This window comes from Phoenix dactylifera, chromosome 16, assembly GCF_051530095.1.
Source record: "Phoenix dactylifera cultivar Ajwa chromosome 16, Ajwa_hap1_PhDact_Kaust_v1.1, whole genome shotgun sequence".
Classification (NCBI taxonomy): Eukaryota; Viridiplantae; Streptophyta; class Magnoliopsida; order Arecales; family Arecaceae; genus Phoenix; species Phoenix dactylifera.
This window is the reverse complement of record NC_143205.1, coordinates 8,076,288-8,099,496: the sequence shown is the minus strand read 5'-3', so window position 1 is coordinate 8,099,496 and position 23,209 is coordinate 8,076,288. Positions and strand designations below refer to the sequence as shown.

The 23,209-nt window shown below is 39.2% G+C and overlaps 1 protein-coding gene across 2 annotated transcripts in view; it reads left to right on the top strand.

The window, feature by feature from the left end:
- The window catches only part of LOC103721341 (uncharacterized), a 38,648-nt gene extending 24,075 nt beyond the window's left edge, over positions 1-14,573 (top strand). The window contains exons 5-10 of one of the 2 annotated variants that reach the window (XR_016398764.1): positions 5,706-5,794; positions 12,878-13,060; positions 13,157-13,242; positions 13,321-13,405; positions 13,523-13,738; positions 14,547-14,573. Coding sequence is in view for 1 of the 2 variants with exons in the window: in XM_008811509.5 (XP_008809731.2) it covers positions 5,706-5,794; positions 12,878-13,060; positions 13,157-13,242; positions 13,321-13,405; positions 13,523-13,657 (578 nt within the window). In the remaining variant the exon portion in view is untranslated. Of the gene's footprint in view, positions 1-5,705; positions 5,795-12,877; positions 13,061-13,156; positions 13,243-13,320; positions 13,406-13,522; positions 14,112-14,546 lie in introns of those variants that run through there. The other variant, XM_008811509.5, reaches the window with a different exon arrangement.
- The last annotated feature ends 8,636 nt before the right edge of the window (positions 14,574-23,209 follow it).

Genomic DNA, 23,209 nt, shown 5'->3' with positions numbered 1-23,209 from the left:
GGAGAGGTGGCATGCGATGATGCCTCGTTTCCGATGTAGTTTGAGTTGCAGCCATAGTGGCGGCGAATGGTAGCAAAATCATGGGAAAGAGAAAGGGAGGGGTTGGCTTTGCGGCTTTGTGGGAAGGATGGACGGGAGCAAGATTTGCTGTATCGATCGATATCGGTGTGTGCTGACCATATCATACTATATCAGTACCAAACCGGTACGCGATATAGAATGCGTATTGAGTGTCGATATACCAAATTGGCCCCTATATGGGGCATATCGACATAGTAATAGGATGGTACCATTATGGGGTTTGGTACCGAGATAGTGAACTTTGAGTGGGATCTTTATAGCCAATGCTCCACGCCCTATCAGAGTTTGAGGAGGTAGAGTCCGCCTCCTTCTTTGACTTGGCTTCAAACAGGGGTGGAGCTCCAATTACTTTGGGACCAAACCTTTGGGCCATGCTCAATCACTAGGCCATAGCTAGGCCAACCGGTCCACTGATTGGGCTGGGTTTTATAGGGGCTTAGAAGGCCTCCTATGCCTTCTCAACCTTCATCCTTTATTGTTGAAGCAGGGGAGGTGATGGGCAAACTGAGACCGAACCGGTGTGAATCGTGCAGTTCGTCCTAGTATCACTTCGAGCCGCTCGGTCTTGAGCAGTTTGACTCTTGTTCCCAACCGATAGAGTGAACTGAGCTGAGCGTTTTGGGGCAGTATAGTGAACCTTGCTGCCAAGCTTTTCATTGATAGCGTATTCAATCTCCATGGAATGCCATCTTCTATAGTTAGTGATCGACCCTGTCTTCATAAATACATTCTCGAAGGAATTCTGTTGGCTGCAAGGAACTCAATTACATGAGTAGCTCTTATGATTCTTAATTTTTCTAGCTAAGATTGTGTCACCCTTAATTAGAATGTTGGAGCATGTTAATCATTGCTTGGAGACATCTTCATTGTTTCACAAACATCAAACAACAAAATAGGCTACATGGATTCCACCGGTTGAATGGAGGTATAATACTTCCTACCATGAGTCAATTAAAATGATTCTCTATGAGGTAGTTTATAGGAAGCCACCACCAACCATGAGTTATATACAAAGAACTAGTAATACCTTGAAAGATAGGGATCATATTCAACATTTACTTAAAGAAAACCTTTTTTTTAATATTCGTTGATCAGGCTTGAATGAATTTCTATGGTGATAAAGGATGTCCAGGTAGAAGTTTTAACATTGATGATGAAGTTTTCCTTCATCTGAAGCCTTATAGACAGTCTTCTATAGCAGTTCATGAATCTCTTAAGCTGTTCTCTTAGTTTTATGGACCTTTTCATCAATGGAAAAAATGGCCTGGAGCGTACTTTTTAGCTCTACTAGCATCATCACAAATCCATCCAATTTTATGTTTCATGCCTTAAGCACAAGTTGTGGAAGAGTGCTGAGTTGGTTTATGAATTATTATTGCTCTCAAATGGAGGTGCTATTAGAGTTTTTGGAGGGCCAAAAAGTGCATGGCCAGGAAGCACTTTCTAGCCCCTTAAAAGCACTTTTAGATGGAAAAGGGATGTTTGGTAAAAAAGTCGGAAAGTTGTATTAGGTTTTAGCCTGAAGCTATTCTTGTTAGGTGAGTGGACTTTGGAAGGTGACTTAAGCCCCGTTTGGTAGAGCTTTTGGAGGGCCAAAAAGTGCAGGGCTAGAAAGCACTTTCTGGCCCCTCAAAAGCACTTTTAGATGGAAAAGGGATGTTTAGTAAAAAAGTCGGAAAGTTGTATTAGGTTTTAGCCTGAAGCTATTCTTGTTAGGTGAGTGGACTTTGGAAGGTGACTTAAGCCATGTTTGGTAGAGCTTTTGGAGGGCCAAAAAGTGTAGGGCCAGAAAGCACTTTCTAGCCCCTCAAAAGCACTTTTAGATAGAAAAGGGATGTTTGGTAAAAAAGTCGGAAAGTTGTTTTAGTTTTACTGGAAAGCTAAAACAGCTTTTTGGGAGAAGCTCGGAAAAGCACTTTTAGGCCTCGTTGAAATGCTGTTTTGAGTTATAAAATTTTTTCTTTTTAAACCAAAATACCCATGATAAAATATAATAATTACAGAAAATAATAATATTAATATATAATGATAATAATTGTAATATTTTATACTTTTATTATTGTATTATATTATAAATATAATATTATATTACATTATATCATAATACATTGATATATTATATTATATAATATCAAATTATGTTATATTATTATGCTATAGTATACAATATTATATTACTATATTATAATAATATTATATTATATTACAGCAATATTATACTATATTATATATTTATATATTAATACATATTATATTTTATTAGGCTTTGTTGTATAATACTATACAATATCCTTTATGGTCATTTTGTCATACCAAAAGTACTTTCTTAGTTTGTTTATCAAACACATATTAAAGTTTCACAACACTTTAGAAATGTAATTACCAAACAACAAACAACAAATAGCTTTTTATAAAAGCTCTACTTCAAAAAGCTCTCCTGCCAACAACTCTTGCCAAATGGGGCCTTATGATACATTCTTCTACTATAACTATGAAACATAATTACATGTGCACTATTGAGGTGTTTAACATGTGATGATTTCTATTTTGGTGTCAGATGGGCTTAGGCATCCTATGGTGCTGAGGCTTCATCCATTATGCTGGAGCTTGAACTTGGTGACAGTCTGACCGTCCACTAGTCTCCTAGCGTATTCCACAGCCTTAGTTTGCATCTTATGCTATGCACAGCTTTTGCTAATGGAGTGATTGAGATCGCACATCACCGAAATGAACCTGTTGCACTTCCACATCAACTAAATCCAATCAAGGAACTTCCTAGTTCACCTCGTCTCCAATTTTTTCTCTTTTGTGCTGCTAGTATGCCTCAAATGTGCTGGGCAACTAGGGAAACCTGGTGACTAACTTTCCAGTATGTTAGCATTGTAAGAGGAACTCTTGAGTTTACAGCTTGCTGTCCCAATCTCATACTTCAATAAATTATTGTTTGCTACCTTCTCCTTTCATAGGTGCTATTTGCTATCCATGGGTTGCAAGATTCTTGGTTTCTGCCCTAGGACTCTAGAAATGGACAAAGGTTATTCTCTGGTACCTCATGCTTCATTTTGCCATCCTTGGATGTTGTAATCAGCATACGGTTCATTTTGAAAAGAGGAATCAACATATCATTGAATTGGATCCTGAAATCAGCATTTGTTTTTCTGACATATTTTTGACTATTCCTCTTGGGCATCACATATATAAGGGCTGTTGTTGTCTTTATTTGGAAAAAAGAAGACATCTTTTATCTCCCTAAAAATTCTTCGCAAATTCAAGATTTAAATCAGACTTTTCCAAAGGTACTGCATTTTATCCACATGCCTCGTTTTTGCCTCCAACTGTTATTGCATGCCACCAACAATTGATCATTGTGCTCAAGGTTCTCTTCATAATGTTTGAAGTCAATCATCAGACTTGGCTTTGGCTATCATCCAAGTGTTGCAGATATAAAATATTGATTTAAGATCTTGGGTGCTTAAATACCAATCAATTGAAAAGTTATGCATTTTGTTTTCCTATTCAAACTCTAAATCCAAAATTAAAATTTCAGATTTGTATATATGGATATAATTGAAGTAGGGTATGAGCTTCTGAAGTTGGCACCACCGCACATGGAATTTTTGGCTAGTAAACACCCAAACAAATGCTCCATATAAAAGGATCCATACTCTTAATCATGCTTTGAAGGATGACCTTTTCAATAGGTTCTATTCTTTCTTATTGGTTTTATTTTATTGAAAAATGAGATCTTAACTCATTAATTTTTTCTTTTAACTTCTGATGCAAGGTGAAAATGTATAATACAATACGATGCAAGTGCCTGCAACTATTAGAACAGTTGGTCATGCTAATGCTCGATGTTTCCATTCTGTCGACCCTAACAACAACCCAGATGTAACAGAATTTCCAGACCCACTCAACTAATAATACAACTCTAAGGGCATTTCCATATAGAAAGAGGAATAAGATTTCAAAAGGAAAGAAGCAACATGCCTCATGAGGTAGCCATGACCTTGTGCAATCTCAGGTTTCTTGCATGGAGAAAATCATTTTTCCAGTCTATCCATCCCCTTGCCATTGGCAGTGAAAACTATATTATCCATGTCTGAGCAAATGGTATTGATGATCTTATAACTTCAGCATTAACAGTATTGTTAATGAATCTCTAGTTTGCCACTGCTATTGCATCCAAACAGTGTAGCCTACTCTCATGCTTGTTATATGTTGAAACCTGGAACAAAGATTTTCACATTGAGCTTCCTGAAATTGGGGTTGACTGCAACCACCTTGAATGAAATCTTAAACCAATAACCATATACCCCATTGAGGATGACATGTTCGGTTCCTCTCTACCTTGGGCATTAGGTTTTCTTTTTTTCATTTTTTGTGTGTGTGTGTGTGTGGAAAGATAAGCGGTATAAGCATTAAGCATCATGTTACCTTTGATCACACACACACACACACACACACAGATACACTTTTTCCAACAACTTTTTGCAATAGCTTAGGCCATCAAGACCCTTGACAGGCAAAAGGGTCTTTGCAATGCCACACCAAATTAATACTGGTTGGCGACAAATAAACTATTAGAGCAACATGGCATATGCTTGCTAGAACAGGGCAGGGAGATCTGTCATAGAGAATGACCTAAACGACTATGGTAAAGTTTTTTTCCCTAAAAGTACTTGTTCTCCGCATTGGGCACAATATTTTCTCACCAACTCTTGTTTAACAAATCCAACCTCTGCCTCAGTTCAGTGGCATAGAGTCAAGGTTTGTGTGGTAACCCTACTACTTAGTAGAGGGACTGTAAGAATGGCACCCACTTTTGGTCCCTCCGTGGGCTTCCATATGACAAAGTTGTCACCATTCACCACCATTGTTGTCAAGGCAAGATGGTACGGTTGAAGGACTGCAAGGAGCAGCCATGCAATCTCCTTGTTGGATCCTTGCTGGTTAAAAAATATCAGCAATATAAACAGTTTTGTTCTTCCTTTTTCAGACCATTAGTTAGTCAATTTTTGTTTTCTTTAGCTATAGGATTTTCATATAGTCATAGGTTTTTGGAAGTTTTCTAGCATCAATTTGGGCTGCAATTAGCTGGCCAATTGGTGTCAATTTAGCATTCAAACATTGGGAAACTTTAATTGCCAAGAAGAGCTCTTAAAATTAAAAGTATTTGGTCTATTTCGTTCTGATTTAGGAGTCCTAAAAGAGTTCAACATGAGGGATCCAACTAGAATTTGTTGGGTGGGCTTCATCACTATTTCCTTTTTCTTTTTTAATATTTCTAGTTTAGGAGTCCCAGTGATATAAGAAAAGGTGGCTGGCTGAGGCTATAAAATTATATTTTTGTGCAACTTGGAATATCATTGCTTGCTCGCTCTCATCCTTTCTTGGCCAGGGGCTACTACCTTTTTAAGTTTAATCGGTTGTATTTTCCTAGTTTTGGTTATGTAAGCCAAAATAGATGCACATGCTTTTAGAATATATCCTGACCTGTTGATTAAATATTCAACAAGTTCAATCAAATGCTGTATCTTGAAACTTTAAAGCATTGCAAGACTTTTCACATCTCCTTTTGTTCTCTATTATAAGCTGCTGGTTGCTTTTTTTTGGCTTCCCAGACAAAAGGATTTGGATGCTATCATGGGCTCAATCAAGCATCCATTTTTCCATGTCAGTTTTTTGGATTCTTTGGGCACCAACCATAGTGGTATGTCTTTTTGATTATTAAGAACTGTTTACCACGTTATATAGAAATTTCATGCTATGCTTTGGTTTTCATTTTATATTTTGTACAAGGTATATGCTGCGTTCTTGAGACTAGTGATCTGAAATATACAATTTTTTTGGAATGTCGTACTATTGGGGTGAAACCAAGCATCACTTTAAAATGTTTTATTATTTCAACTTACTAAAATATCAGCTTAGACCATGTCATTTGTGTAACGGACACTCTTATTTCCTTAGTTGTTTCCTTTGTTTCTAATAACAATGTGAACTTTGTAGATATTAAAATGTAGTGCCTTTTTTCTTCTTATAGTTAATAAGGTTCTTTTAACATCTTTCACATAAAAAAAATAAAGTTCTTACTTCTTAGCTTTGTAAGGTTACCATGAGATGGTAGCTCATTGATTTCTAAAGCATGTTAAAATATGTTAAGATGTTTATCTTCCAACCAAGCAGCATTCTATCATGATTTTGCAAAGCAAGGTATGCCGTACCGGCCCAAACTACTCAATATAGGGCTTATCGTACCGTACCGGTTCGGTATTGGTATCCGGTACGGGTGGCGTACGGACACTCAGTACTTCAAAAAAATTTCATACCACACCGTACCGACATTGTGCTAGTGTGGCACTGGTACGGGGTTCAGTATTAAGACGGCGAACCTTGTTGCAAAGTAATGTGAAAATCAAAAGGGCTTTACGGTAGGTAGCTATCCTACACCTCTGGTTGATGAGCTATATTTTAGGACTTCATGCATATTGTGTACGACTTTAATATAGCTTGGAAATATGCAAAGGCCCATCAGAGTCAGCAATTATTATAACTGGCAACAATCTTTGTAAACTTAGCAACTCAAATGAAAGTCAAGGATTTAGTCTCTTTTAAATTTGTTGCAAGGATTTGAGTCGCTTGATCTAAAAATCTCATATTTATTTCTTAAGTACTCGATACCTAGTGACATAGGAAAGTGGGGACTCAAACTGAAAGTATGGAAGATACTTACATGAGCCTCAAGTTTTAGCTGGGTGGCTAGTTTTAAACCTATTAACAATTTGTTGTTGGGACATTGATTTATACTAATTGAATATCCATCTTAACAAATTCCTTGTCTGTATTGAAGAGCGAAAAATAATAAGTTATGGCCTATTCTAGTGCAGACTTGATTGTGTGCTTGAGTTATGATAGAGATTCTAAAATAGGAGTGTTTCAAGTGGAAGGTATAAAATTTGAAAACTGAGGTTGCAACCAAGGCTCACTATACTGGTTGGTACTATACCGTACCAGGCATACTATATTGTACCGAACTGGCATTCAATTTTGTACCTTATCGACACTTGGTGTGCCTCGCCGTTTCGTACCAGACCATGTAACAACACTGTAATAAAATGATGCCAATAAGGTTTTAAATCTCGTGGGACGAGGTCTCGGTTTTATTTCCATAGAACAGGACATGCTATTGTTTCGCCCCATCTCGATACTTGGGACAGTTGATGTCCAAGACGTGCTAATCCGGTCTTGACATATAGGATGGTACCCATGGTCCGGTACGTACCGGCCGGTACGGGCCGGTACGTACCGGTCCGGCCTGGGACCGGTACCAGATCAGCGTGCAATCCGGTACCGGTAGTTTACTGTTGAAAAACCGGTACGGGACCGGTTCGGACCGGTACGCCACCGGTTCGGACCGGTACGCCACCAGTTTCGTACCGGTCCGGGCCGCCACCGGTACGCCGACCGGTACCGGTATGGCGGACCTTGATGGTACCCCATCCCGGTGTCCCACCGGACATTCTGCCAGGACTTGTGAATCCTTGCTGGTACGGGGTTTAGCACTGAGACGGTGAACCTTGGTTGCAATAGACATTGATCATAATTTTTGGACCCGCTAACATGAACATTGAGGTCAATTGCCCTAAAATTTGCATTGTAGAAATCAATGAGATGCAATGTTAGTTGGACACAGATTTGGAGGTCAAGTGTCCAGAAGTTTCCAACATGTGAACCTTTTTAAGAATCAAACATGGCGATTCTTCTATTTATTGCATATGTTTGTGCTTATGTATTATGCCCATGTCTACATTACTAGTTGGACCTTTTGCTCTTTTAGTTCACAAATTTGATAAAAGGTTTGCTAATTAATATGTTAGATTTAATAACTTTCATGTAGAATTGCCAAAAGTAGGTATGTAATGGTGGTGATATTATGACTTGATGATAGAAAGAGTCAAGGAGGGTCATGTAAAGTGTCCCAAATATCTAAGTGTCCGACATGTCAAAAACCCAAAATTTGGAGTGTTTGGTTAGAACTACTGAGCTATTAATTTATATGAGAGCTCCAAAGCTCCATCATCATCATCAGTCATCGTCAGCAGGATTTCGATCAACCACATTGATTTCGCATAGTCTAGTTTGATGATTTGAGTTGTTGTTTAGTGAATTATTTTATAACTTTGTAATATACAATTCTCATAACATTTTAAAGACATTTGTATTTCTCAACATTGTCTTCCTTGGAAATTACATGCTATTAATATCGTCTTTCAGCCATCTCCTAGTTTTGTGCTTCCCACTCTTTTCATCCACAACTTTGTAGATTTATTTCTGATCAACTTATCTAGAGGCATAATCTCCAAAGCTAATTTTAAACACACTGGAATTTAGTTCTAACAGACAACTACTAAATACTCTTTCTAAAGGCTGACTTGAACCATGGAGTTAACAATATGAAGTACCAAGCTAACGATAGAAACTCCAAATATCATTGACCAGCTTGTGATTCATGTGTTAGGAGGCATTTCCGTATATGTGCTCACAACAGGAATATTTAGAGCATAAATAAGTTCGCAATTCATGTATCTTACTTTTCACTATAATTTATTCACTCGGCTTTCCAATTGAAAAAAAGAGGATTTTTGCAGTGATATTTCCAAATATACCTTAGATGATAGTTACTTATGCCTCAGAATGTTATAGACTGTCATGCAACTAATAGTGAAGCGCCCAATTTACTCAAAATAACCCATATGATTTTGTACTAGAATTTTTAAGATCGTTATAAAAATCAGTGATGGATTAGCTTGAAGATCAGTATATGTGAATCCAGACCTCCAGTGGTAGCAATTAACTGTTATATGTTAAACTCACCATGTTTCCTCATTTTTGTTTGATTAATTGGCGAAGCTAGCATCGTTTAGTAAGGCTGAAGCATGTATTACAGCTTCAAAGATATTGAACTAGGTGCATGTCTTACCACTTCTTCAGGTGCCACTCCATGCCTCAAATTTGCTAAATACAAATGATTTGGGCTTGCTAACTTTTCTTCACTTTCAAAGTTCATGCAAAATGTGACCAAGATAAACTCTAGGACTGGGCTATAATTAAACTTTAAATTCTTTGTTCACTTTTGTGTTGTTTTTGACCATGGTCACCACTTCCTCAATGAAAATAAGAAAGCCTACCTATGTGACATTGCTTTGGGATGTGAACTTGTTAACAAGTAATTATGCATGGATCCTTTCTAGCAAAAGAATATTCCTATCTGTTGACCTTTCTTCAATTTCTTCTTTCGTGAAAGGATGTTGTGCCGACTTGCAGATCTAAGTTTATCATTATCTATCAACCAACCACCATAATCTGAATTTATATTGAAGCTTTGTTTTTTCTTATTACTCTCGATGTGGCTTAATATTTGTGTAATAAAATTGTGAGAAATACTAAACAATACTTGTCATCATTTAGAAAGATAATTTTATTTTTTTAATAAGATATACCAAGGCAATACTAGAACCTGCATTCGTGTCGGTTGGCTGGCAAGACGGTATGGTATGCCCCTGTGCCATGCTGTTCCGGCATAAACTGACAGGAAAAATTGGAAGGGAGGGGGAGAGGGATAGGTAGGAAAAGAGAGAGAGAGAGAGGGGGTAGCGGCATGAATAGGGGTGAGGGAAGGGGAGAGAGGGCTTTCGAAGATCTCTCTTTTGTGCATCGGACAGGAGTGGGGTCCCTGTTTCCAAATGAAATAGGGTTTTCTATCCATTTTTATATACTTTTTTTGATTTTTTTTAAGTGAAGTCGGTAGCCATTGTCGACTTTACTTATTAAGTTGTGCACACAGTCACTTATTATTATGAAGAAAATAATAAGTCAAGTCAGCACTAGCTACTGACTTCCCTTAAAAAGTACAAAAAAAATAGAAAAAGGGGCGGAAGCCCCTATTTCTTTTCGAAATAAGGGCTCCGCCCCTGTTTCGATGCACGGAGGAGAGGTTCGAAAGTGCTCTCTCCCCCCTCCCTCGCCCCTATTCGGACCGCTGCTAGCCACTTTCCCTCCCTTTCCCCCTCTCTCTTTCTCCTTCTCCCCTTCTGCCGATTTCTCAATCCGGAGGCCAGAACTGTCCCGGTTCGCCGCTAGTATGGTTTGGTATGCTCTGAACCAGGTGGTTCGAGACAGTTCCATTCATGTTGGGCCTCTTTATAAAACTTACTATGGTAATTGTAGCGAAAGACAATTCTAGTTTGGTTTGCATTCCTTAAAGTAGGAAGCTATCGATATAACTCCCCATTAGAAAATTGATAATTGTAAAAACATTTTAAGCATTATGAAGACAAAATCTTGACAAATTCATCACCAGCCAAAGACATCCAAAATATGAAAGTTATATTGGGTATTTAGTTTGATTCAGTGGTGAGCTTTGTCCCTCAAAGCAGAATAGGAGCTTGAACTATTTGATGTGATTTCTTAATTCATTTTCTTGGAATTGGTTCATCCCAATCCTAGAAGCATCTCCTTGCCTCTCTTGGAGCAATTTGAGACATACATGATTTAATTGCTTTCTTGCCGGTACATATAACTTGACCTGATTTCTCGTAGTAGAATGTAACATATATATGTTTTGTCCAAGCCACTGGAACTTTCATAGTCTGTCCTAGATAAACAATATCGTATTGTCTTGGATAAAAACACACCTTAGATACATCAGTTGAGGCACTTAAGGATTATAGGACAAAATTTAAGATGTTATAGCCAAAATGAAAACTTCTTGGCTAAAACTTCAAATGATGCTGGAAAACTATAACAATGTCTTTACATAGATGAAAGATAGTGCATCAGATATTCGCATTTTCTGATTTTGCCTTACACCTGCAGGATCTTTAATTTTGACAAAAGATGGAAATGAAACAAGCATATTCTTTTGGACACAAACCAATTGTGATCATAATATTATGTTCCTGTTTACATCTATTGAATCTGCTGTTAAGTATAACGCTCTTCTTATATAGACAAAGTATGAAAAATTTTAATATTTTATCACTGTTTTAGAAGTTCAAGCCAGTATGTATGTGGAAAAAGCTTTAGTGATTCAAAATAAATAATGGACCATCCAAATTGAAAATACAAACTGTTGAAGATGATCCAGATTACAAAAAATACATAGAAACAAAAATTTCATGTATTTCAGTGGTCTCTAACCTAAGCATCAAGTGGGTGTAAAAAGAAATGGATTTTAATATTATGATACTATGTTTTATTATGATCTAAACATCAAACCAAATGAATTTAAATTTACCATGTTACAAGTTGTGTAGATCATGATCTATGAGGTGGGTTATCAATTCAGATACCCCATCATGCATTTCGGCACATTAGTGCAATAAATACTGCTTACTTTTCTACCCATTTGATGCATAGATTAGAGGCCAGAAAATACATAAATTTTTTGTAATGGAGACATCTTGAATAGTGTGAATCTTCAATTAGAATAACTCTTTACTGATTTTGAGATCATTAAATCTTTGGTCAAAGATTTAATGCAAAATGTGTAGTCAACTCATGTATGAGTTTAGAAAACTTGGATGCGAGAAAGCCTGAGTCTAGGACTCAAACCCTTGTCTTTTGATTTCACCTAACCAGATTCGATATCAAATCCGGACAACTGGATCTTAATCTAGGTCTTAATTGACAAAATGTAAATGGTACGAAAGGATAGGCATCAACAAACAGATGACATTCTAACACCTTTTATTTCTGCTGCAAAAAATTATTCTCACACTGTAAAGAGTATCTGACATCTTTTTTATCTTGACAAATAGCAATTTAAATGAAACCTTCTATGGGAGAGCATCCCAACATTTCTTGAGAGCAAGGTTAGCCCGTACTGGTTCCATACTAGCAAAGTGTTGGTACGGTATGGTACGAAATTTTTTTAGCATACCGAATATCGGTATGCCACCTGTATTGGGTACCGGTGCTGAACCGGTATGGTACGGTACGCTCCATATTGTCCAATTCGGACTGGTGCGGCATACCATGCTCAAAAGTTTGCTTGAATCTTTTGGTTTCTGTTAAGTAGAAACTCTTACTAGCGAGCCATGGTCAGATTTGTTGTGCTACATGTTCAAGAAGGAAATGATGCAAGTATGCCTGTTTTGATATAACTCCTAGTTTGTAAAGTAATGGGTAACTACTTGAAGTTGTCCAGAACTGTCAATTGTCTAGAGCCATGTTCGCTAGCAACGATACCAGTGGCTGCTCATACTTAAATTTCACTATATTTTTTCTTGAAATCTCGACTTAGTGTTAAGATGCATCACTTAGATCTAACACTTCTTCCTTCAAGGTATTTATCAGAAGTAACCGAAACAAAATGCCCACACTAGGATTTTTCCCAGAATATAACATATTATTGATTGTATAACTAAATCATTCCAAGTGCTAACTTTTGTAGGATTAAAATATCTGGTGATACAGATCTATACAAAGTGTTCTTTAAAAATCCATTTTAGAAGTTAGGCACTGTAACTACATTCCAAAAGTCCATGCAATTGAACAAGTCATATAGGAAGATGAGTAACCAAAATACATCCCACTTGTACATTTTGTTGAAATTCATCTCTTCCGTGACATGATATTGTCTTGCAGCCTGCTTGACATGTTGTTTCATTGCTTAATATTGGAATGGCCAACAAAAAAGATTGCATCAACAGAAATCGTTTGAAGAATTATTAGCCTGTTCATATGCATATAGGTTTGATTTTATGCATTGAACTCAGTTCCTATTTTATTTCAGGGAGATGGGAGGGAGGTTCATCTGTCTCGATTGTACCCATGTTTCATTGGCTCCAGAATGCTTGGGAGCACTATTTTTCCTTGGTTCTTTGGTGGTGTATCATCACTTCGTAACGAAGAATATCTGATAACTGCATATGTTGTTGCTGGTTTGTCTTTGTTAATTGTATCTTATGATTATCAGGTACTGCAAGTTGAATCTGGAACCAATATATAACCGAGTTCAAAGTTCTGTCTAATGCTATATAGGCTTATTTTTTTTAGTATTTTCTGTCAGCAGGAGGTTGGTGCTCTGGTAATACTGTTCTGCATCTACCATGCTTGTGTTGGTTTCATTTTACCTTCACTTGCAAGACTGAGGACAATGTGAGCCAACGGTTATGTACTTAATTTTGTTTCCTTTTAAAGGATCCATTTGTAATTCTCATTCTGCCACTTGAGCAGGTATGTCCCAAATGAACTGCGTGGAGGCATGATAAGCTTCTCGTTGGCACCAGCAAATGCAGCAATATTTTTAGTTCTGCTACAAGTTTGTTCCTTTATCCCTTGCCTCTTCAGGAACCTTGGGTTAGATAGTGGAATTATCATTATATCTTGATTGAAAATTTCATAGATCTGATAAGGCAAGTTATTCTGTTATTTGTAGGGTGGTTATCGCTGGAAACTTGAAGATTCCACAATTATGGCACTTGCTGCTCTTGGGCTGTTAGCTGCTGCTGGTTGCATTCATGTACTGAGATGGTGGAGAAAGCAACCGTGCCCAAATTGGCATAAATCTTGAGTACATAATCACATAATTAGATTAGACGAGGAAAGGTAGATGGTCTGCACTACCCATCACATTGTTAGAAGTCCAAGCAAGGTATGTTCAGTTAAGTGGTTTTCGCAGCATTGAGCTTTCATGGGGCACCTTATGAGCTTCAGAGTATCGCTAAGATTGTAATATTGAACTGTTTCTAAACTTGCCGAAACTAACACTAACTAGCTAACAGAAAGAAACATGCCCTGCAAATGAGGTGATTAGGTGGCTGTTGCAAGATGATGGAAACCTCTACCTGAAAGAGCACTCATGAGATGAGCTCCGGCTTTCACAGGCTGTGCACCTATCCTTGTTTCACAGTGGCAGATCAGGTGGATGTCTGCATCTAGTTTTGTATAGAATGGCATGTAACGTCTGGTTGACCATGATAGCAAGGTTAAAATAATTTACCTTAAACACAAAAATAACTTTTTAAGTGTCTGCTATTGCTTTCCCACATGCCTTCAAATTTTCAACTAGTAGTGTTAACATGCATTTTTTCAAGTATTACAAGCCAAATTATGATGCAGTTGCCCCCAGTAGTTTTCTATAACCTGCATGAGGGGGACGTGAAGGCTGAAGCAATACTTTTGTTATAAAAGTAGTTCTTTTAGTAGAAAGAATTTTATCAATTATTAGATATTGATTTATCTTAATCTTCTAACATAGTAAAATCTCTCTTTTTATTCTTTAAATTGATGGAAACTTGAATCACAATGGTGGCTTTGTTTCATTCATAGAAATTACAATGGTGACTGGGGCAACTATGATAGTCATATCATGAACATATCTTAGTTGTAGGACCTCGTCTGTGTGGGATATTTCCAGTTTGATTCCTAATGTGCGAGTATATTATGCAATTTTTTCACAGGACTGGAGAGGGGAAACAAAAAAGAAAGGAAAAGAAGGAACTTGGGCAAGTGGTTCAGGTTTTTGTCTTGATATGATTCTGAACCCTTCCTAAACATTTAAGGCCCTGTTTGGGGGAGCTGTTGGCAGTAGAGCTGTTGGAAGTAGAGCTGTCTGAAGTAGAGCTTTTATGAAAAGCTGTTTGCTGTTTGGTAACTACAATTCTAAAATGCTGTGGCACTTTAACATGTGTTTGGTAAATAAACTGAGAAAGTACTTTTGTATGACAAAATTACCATAAAGGACATTGCATAGTATTATACAATAGAGCATGATAAAACATAACATATATTGATACATAATACACGATATAGTATAATATTACTGTAATGTAAAATAATATTATTATAATAGAGTAATATGATATTGCATAGCTAGCATAATAGTAATATAATTATTAGAGTAAATTAATTTTTCATAATATAACATAATATTAAATTATTTAATATAATATATTAATATATTATGATATAATGTAATATATATTATATTTATAGTATAATACAATAATAAAGATATAAAATAATATAATTATTAGTATAAATTAATTTCTCATAATATAACATAATATTAAATTATTTAACATAACATATTAATGTATTATGATATAATATATTATAATATTATATTTATAGTATAATACAATAATAAAGATATAAAATATTATAATTATTAGTGTAAATAATTAATAATGTAAATTTTTTTATTTATTATTTTATTCATTGAAATATATTAATTTGTTATCTTATTCATTCATTCATTCATTCGTTCATTTATATAAATATTTATTTATACATTTATTTATTTATTTATTCTTTTTTTCTTTTCTTTTCTTTTCTTTTTTTTTCTCTTTTTTTTCTTTCCTTTTCTTCTTTTTTTTCCTTTTCTTTTTTTCTTCTCTTCTTCTCCTTCCTTCCTCTACCCCGTTCTCCTTTCTTCTCCTCCCGCGGCCGGCGATGCCGGAAGGAGGCCACGCCGCGGCGGCCGCGGGAGGGGGCCACGTCGCGGCGGCCGCGGGAGGGGGCCGGGCCGTGGCCGGCGGCGGCTGTGGCAGTCTCGGCGGCCACGGCTGGCCCCCTGGGAAGAGCTCTCCTCCCGCGAGGCCGGGCCGTGGCGGATGCGGGAGGGGGTGGGTCGTAACCGGCGGCGGCCGCAGGAAGGGGGAGGGCGCCCCCTTCTTCTTCCTCTTCTTCGGCACCTCCCCACCGTGGGACCTCCTTGTTCGGCGCCTCCCCTTTCCATGACGGGGAAATCGTGGCCGGCGGCCGCCGCGGGAAGGGGAAGACTACCCGTCTTCCTCTTCTTCGGCACCTCCGCACCGTGGGAGAGGGAGGGGGTGCGGCGCCGGGGGAGAAGGAGGGGGTGCGGCAGCGGGGGAGAGGGAGTGGGGTTCGGTGGAAGAGGAACAGGCAGCGAGAGAGAGGTTTTTGGGAGGAATTTTTTTTTTTGAATGGGGGTATTTTGGTCAAAATTACAGCTTCCCGACAAAGCTGAAAACAGCGTTTTCGGAAAGCTCCAAAATGGAGCTTCTGCTAAAAAGCTGTTTTCAGCTTCCCGCAAAAGCTGAAACAGCTTTTCCAAAATTTTACCAAACACTGTTTTTTACTTAAAAGTACTTTTGGAGGGCCAGAAAGTGCTTCTCGATTTTCTATTTGTTTGAAATAATATAGACGAGATGAAGAGGAATGGGGTCGATAGCAAATGGTTCAAAGAAGCGGTACGATTCCTAACTGATTTTTTGAACTTAATCAATTCCATGTTACACGTGTAGCTAAATGTGGTTGCGAAAGCTTTTAGATGTGGAATTTAAATTTAACTAAAATTAAGTTCTAAAAATATCTAAAATTAATTAATACATGATTAATTAAATTCCAATGCATCAGATGTCACCTTCATCCGTAGGTTTAAAGTCTCTCTCTTCCGGAAGGCTATATAAAGTAATGTATACTTTTTAGAAGTTTTAGATCCCTTCTCTGTAGAATTTTAGCATATTTTACTTCTAGTGAAATCTAATGAGGATTGCTTTAAGAATTGAATTGGAAAGTGAAGCCACACGCTTGCTTGCTAGCTGGCTATTGTAGGCTTGAGGAGAGGAAGAGGTAATATTTTCGCCTCCCAGTTCCAAAATCAATAATTGAGCATGAAGAGAATACTTACTGTCTTTTAGGTCAAAAATAAACACACACATATAGGAATGGAATATGCTTCTCTGAAGTGCGTCCAAAACCAATAATTGGGTGAGAAGAGGCAATATTTATATCTTTCGGATCCAAAATTAATAATTAGGCAATCAAATCAAAGGTCATTGAATATAATTTGTACTGCTAAAAATGTATAAAAACATGAATAGTATATGTTGGTTGTTTCTAATATACGCATCAAGTAGAGACAAAAATGAATGATTTTTATTGTACTAGCATGCTCAAAAATATGAAAAAAAAATTAACTTAAGAATTTATCTTATTGGTCATAATCTATACATATGTTAAAATATTTATATTAAAAATTAATAAATTTTAATATTTAGATTCTAGCAAAATATTGGTTTGTATCATTTTAAAGGTACATTTCTGCACCCATTTAATTCATAGGTTAGAAACCCATTTGATTTCTCGTCCTTAGGTATTTTCGATATTGCAGACAATAGTGTGGATGCTTAATTTTGATGCCTGGGTATTAATTTTCAACATAAGTAGGTATTTTTCTTCTCTTAGGAGGAGTATAAATCATTAAGTATACATATGTACGTACATACATACCAACTGCACTAGTTGGCACCGTCCATCCGGCCACTATCTTTATTGCAACTTTGACTGTTTCTTCGGATAAGCGAGCTTTCACATGAGAATTCTTTCCCCCGTTATCAAGTCGCTCTCACAAGTCTTTTTACTTTTTCTCCATCAAACCTCCTTGTATCTTACAAGATCAACAACATCATCACCTACTAGCAAATTTCATTACTTGGTGCTACATGTCCAGCTATGTCACTTCATATGTACAAGAAACTTATTCTCAAAAGGGACAGATAGGCGGGAGTTATCTCTTCGTCAGAAGAATTTGGTCTTACTTTAATTAGCCAACATTTTTTTTTTCTAGATTTAATTAGCCAACATTCCCCGATAGAACGTACATCTAATAATCCAAAATATAGGTCAGTTCATAGCTGTAGGTAGAATGAAAAGACAATTGAAAAGAAGGTGCATTCAAGTCCTAGTTTTCAGCACTCCACAATTACTTGGGCCTAAATCTAGGTCAGTTCATAGGTGTACGTAAAATGAATGGACAATTAAAAAAAAAGCATATATTAAAGTGCTAGTTTTCAGCACTTCACAGTTATCCCGGCGTCTTGGATTTTTTTTTATTTTTCTTTTCCATCCAATCTAATCCGACCAAATAGTCATCCCGGCCAACTCAACTCATTTATATCAGGAATAGACAAAAAAAAAAAAAAAAGAAAAAGAGAGCAATTTGTTCAGTGGGCTAGCAAGACCTCCAAACCCTTTGGTTCACATCACTTTCAAAACTGGGAAGCGGCGTTGGCGGACGGCCCTTGGCTAGTGGCGGGTCAGCCGGTAGCAATAGAAGCATGGCAACCTGATTTCATTCCGGGGGCGAGCACCGTGAGCCAGACGGTGCTCTGGCTCCAGATACCCTCTCTGCCTTTCGAGTATTGGGGGAAAGAATTCCTACTTGTGATAGCAGCAGTGGCAGGGCGTCCACTGAAGATCGACAAATTGTCCAACCACCTCCGGCGGGTTGGTTATGCTAGAATTAAGGTGGAGATTGAGACACTCCTACCTTTGAATCCTGGCACTTTCGTTCAGATCAAGGAGAAGAGGTTCTGACAGGCCTTCATCTACGAAGACCTACCAGTTCTTTGCTATTTTGTGCCAGCATTGGGTACCAGTCAGGTGACTACTAGCACCGCGATCTCGGCCCAAAGCATATGAAGGAAGGCAGGCCGAGGGAAGAAATGGCCACGATAGAGGTAGCCGGGGGTTCAGAGGGAGGTACGGTGGAGCAGGAGGGCCGACCAGTCTTTGGGCCGTGGATGGCAACCATTCGGATGCAGTCGCAGTGGGTTGGTGCTGCAAAAGGGAAGGTGGGGAAGACGACCGAGCCACCCACTAAGTTAACTCAGGGGCTGGCATCCATGCAACTTGGACCGAGTCCGGCAAAGGAGGGGCCGAGTCCGGCCGAGTCCTTGTCGGACTCTGACGGCTGGCTAAAGCCCAAAAAAGTGGCGAGGCTCTTTTACTAAAGAAGTGCCCTACGACCGGCAAATTGGTGGTAATTGGGGACGATGCGACGATGCCTTAGCTCGAGTCATCGTCGGGGCTCACCTAGTTGAGTGGCAGCGGCGTGCTGGGCCGGTCAGAAGCGGTGCTAGGGCTGGGCGGGGCCTAACGAAGCAAGGCCGACCTGGGCCCAACGTGTGCTGGAGATGGGCTTGGCCTGCTGAAACGGGCCAGGAGCCCGTCGAAGAGGCGGGCAACATCTTGGTTTGCGGTTTGCTGGCCGGCCTGCTAGAATGTTGGGCCCATTGTGTGGGGCGAGGAAAGGGTGAGCCACGACGGCAACCTGCGACACTTTCAGAGCCGCAGCCTGTCACCGCCAGTAATCGTGAGTGGGGTCCATGCTTCCTGCAGAGGCGTGGAGGGGGGGGGGGGGTGCCACCAGCACCTGCCTTGATCTGACGACTAGTAGCAGCAGCAGCCAAGTGGTGGTCGACCATAGGTAGCACGCCGTCATGCGGAGATGGCCTTTCTGAGGAGGACCAAGGGGAACTTAGGAGGCTTCTGGCTATGCATCACTCTTTGCTCAAGCAGCAGGAGATTTTCTGGAAACAAAAGTCCAGAGTCCAGTGGATCAGAAAGGGAGATCGAAACACGAAATTCTTCCACCAGTCGACCATCATTCGAAGGCAGCGAAATCAGATCAGCAGGATCAGGGACAGGAGTGGGTAGGATGGAGGATCTGAACACTATCAGGCGAACCTTGGACCCATTTTTCAGGGACAGATGGACGAACTCAGTGATGCAGGAGCAGGAGCCCAAGTCATCATGAACATGCATGGAGTTTGGATCCTTTCTTGGGCATGCCAAAAACACATTAGGTCCAAGAGTTCCAGCGCTAAAACATATTGGGTCTAAGAGTTCCAGTATCAAATACATTGAGTCCAAGAGTTCCAGCACTAAGACACATTAGGTCCAAAAGTTTCAGCACCGAATTACATTAGGTCCAAGGACTCCAACTCCAGAACACATTGCGTCCAAAAGTTCCAACGCCAAACTACATTGGGTCCAACGGTTTCAATGCCAAATTACATTGAGTCCATGAGGCATTGAAAAGTTCTAATTTGTTTGGAATCTTGTGTGATAAGTCCATGTGTCGTTTGGAAAGAGTGCTAACTAATTTAGACTCTTAGTCATGTGTCAATTAAAGAGTCTAAGTTGATTAGGAGTCTTAAGTTTAGGAGTTTGGGTCCAACATTGGGTGTATCCAATGTTAGATTGAGTTTTGAATTTTCAGTCCAAATTAGGAAGAGTCCTTGATTGATTAGAAGTTGTTTATTTGGTCCATGTGGCGTTTGGGGAAGAGTCCTAGTTGATTTGGACTTTCTTCCATGCGCCATGAGGAGTCCTAGTTATTTGAGAGTCTTAGTTTATTTAATTCCGCCAATTGATTTCGTTAGTTGATTTTGTCCAATAATTTCGTCAAATGATTGATTTGATTTAAAAGAGTCTATGTTTAATTGGAGTACTAAAATTCTAGTTGTAAGAGTTCTTATTTTTCCAACCTCTTACTCTATATAAAGGGAAGGTTGAAGAATAAAATTCAAAGATTAAATTTCTTTGAGAAATTTGTGATCTTTCACGTAAGGAGAGAGATTCTTCTTCCCTTGGTGCGACACCAAGAAGGACTAAAGAAAGTTTGGTGAGACAACCGTTGGATTGGATTGAGAGTGAGACTCTCTCATCCATCCATACTTATTTTTTCTTATCCTTTCATTCCCATGCCCCTAACCCCTTCCTTTGCTCATGCCAAAGCCACCAAGAGTTTTAAACCCTTTAGGACTCCTCTTTCCTTCATGCCATTCAACTCCCCACGTCCAACCCAATCTAACCTTGGGTCCTAACCTAATTCCATCAGCCCTAGTCTAAGCAAACACAATCCCAAATTCAGTCGTCATCCATTGAACCCAATAGCATCCAAAATTAGCAATCTTTCATCTCCCTTCTTTCTCCTTTCTCCATCCACATGAACCCTAGCTGCCATTGATAGAAGAAGAGAAAGAAAAAAAGAGAGAAATCAGCCCCCATCTTCTAGAAATTTCAGCATCCCCCCATCCTCGACTATGTCAATTGGTATCAGAGCATCCCCTTCCCCTCCAAGACGCAGCCACAATCAAGAAAAAAAAAATTATCGCCACGCCCACCATCTCCATCTTCATCCTTTCCGTTTCCCACATGCCGCCCCGTCCTGCGTCACTCACAAGTGTGGCTGGTAGAGCTTATGGACCATTTCTAGGGATGAGGGTATCTGGGGATGAGAATGCAACGTTGGTCAACTCGGTGCCAGATGTGGAGGTCTGGAAGCCCTTTGGTCCTAGGTGAGGATTGGGCTCCGAGATCGGATGGTTTTTTTCCTGTCTTCTTCTAGAGGTATTGGCACATCATCAGATAGGAGGTGACAGCGGCGGTATAGCAGTTCTTCATGTCGGCGACAATGCTAGAGGAATGGAAGCAGATCTTCATCACCTTGATTCCGAAAAGTAGGACCCGCTAGAGCCAGGCCACTTTCAACCGTTAGCTTTTTCTCTACTCTGTACAAGGTAGTGGCAAAGATTCTGGTCTAGAGGATGAGGAGAATCTTATCCAAACTAATTTGCCCTGAGCAAGGATCGCTTGTTTGGGGGGGATCCATCTCTGACAATATACTTATTGCCCATGAGCTTATGTTTGACCTCCAGAGGGCACCGGGGCATAGATGTTTGATGGGAGTTAAGCTGGATATGGAGAGGGCCTACAAAATGATGAGATGGGACTTCATCACTCACCTTGGTGAGCTTCGGCTTTCACCCACTATGGATCAGATGGATTCAGGGATGCATTCTAACCCCGTCATTGCTTTACTGGTGAATGGGTCCCCCTCACAGTTCTTTGAGTCGTCGGTGGGGCTGAGGCAGGGGTGCCCCTTATCACTGCTCTTGTTCATCATCTATGCAGACACCTTATCTAGAGCTCTCCAGCATGCCTTTGTGATGCAGGAGGTGGAGGCCTACTGGCTGGCATCGGGGGCAGCACAGATCTCACATCTTCTGCTTACGGATGACTACCTATTATTGGCCCAGGCGATGAGATGATTGGCTCAAGCCTTCCGGAGGAACCTAGGGGCCTACTATGCGGCGCCTGGACAGCAGGTGAGCCTAGCAAAGTCACCCATCTATTTTAGCCTGAAGATCAATCCAGGGATGAAGGCCTCCATCATGGGCATCATGGAGATTAGGGAGCAGGAGGGTACCCGGAGATACCTCAGGGTTCCCGATCATGGGCCGACGACTACGCAAGGGGGAGTGCTCTTCCATGGAGCTAAACATTAGACATAGACTGGAGGGTTGGTAGGTGGGCGCCCAGTTCATAATGGATAGAATCACTATAGTACGGTCAAATCTGAGCTCGATACCCATTTGTTAATCCTAAAGGACGGATTTTGGAGATCATAAAAATAATTGAGTTAAATATGTACTCTAAAGTTGTTGGTTTAAATGTGAAGGGTTAGACCTTAAGACAAAAGGTTGCACTTACAACCTCCAAGAATCAAGAAGAATAAAATCAAAACTCTCTGAAAAATTTGTGAAAAACTTTATGAGTCGATCCATATAAAAACTAAGTCAACCCCTGTGTATTTCAAGAAAAATGGAGAAGAATCACTGCCTGAGATCAACTACATAAGATGACTCTCATGTTTGCAGAGGTGACTCAATTTATACATGAGCCGACCCCCGATTATTGAGTCGACCTTTGGGAGAGTGTAGGTAACCTATGAGCACTAAAACAATGAGGTGACTCTTGTGTTTGATGAGCCGACCCAATATCTACATGAGTCGACTCCCAACATTGACGAGTCGACCCTAGAGGCAAACGCAGGAACATTGTATAGATTGAAGGAAAAAGCCGACTCCTAAATTGAATGAGCCGTCTCCCTTTGTACACGAGACGACATCTAAACCTGGTGAGTCGACCCATGGCATCCTGACAACTCCAATGGCTATTTTAACAGTACTTCTTCTGAGTGAATAACGGATAGTTTCTTGGTGTGACGCGTATCCAGTACTTCCTAAAAAGCTTATAGTCTATAAATTCAAAGGAACACCAAGGAAAAAAAAAAGAGAGAAAAAACAAGAGGGAAGATCATTATATGGTTTAAAACAAGCACCAAGAGCATGGTATGAAAGACTAAGTAATTTTTTGATAAAAAGTAATTTTTCAAGAGAAAATATTGATAAAACTCTCTTTATCAAAAAAAAATTCTGATATCTTGATTGCTCAAATATATGTTAATGACATTATTTTTGGTGCTACTAATGAAGCCTTGTGTGAATATTTTACTAAGCTTATACAG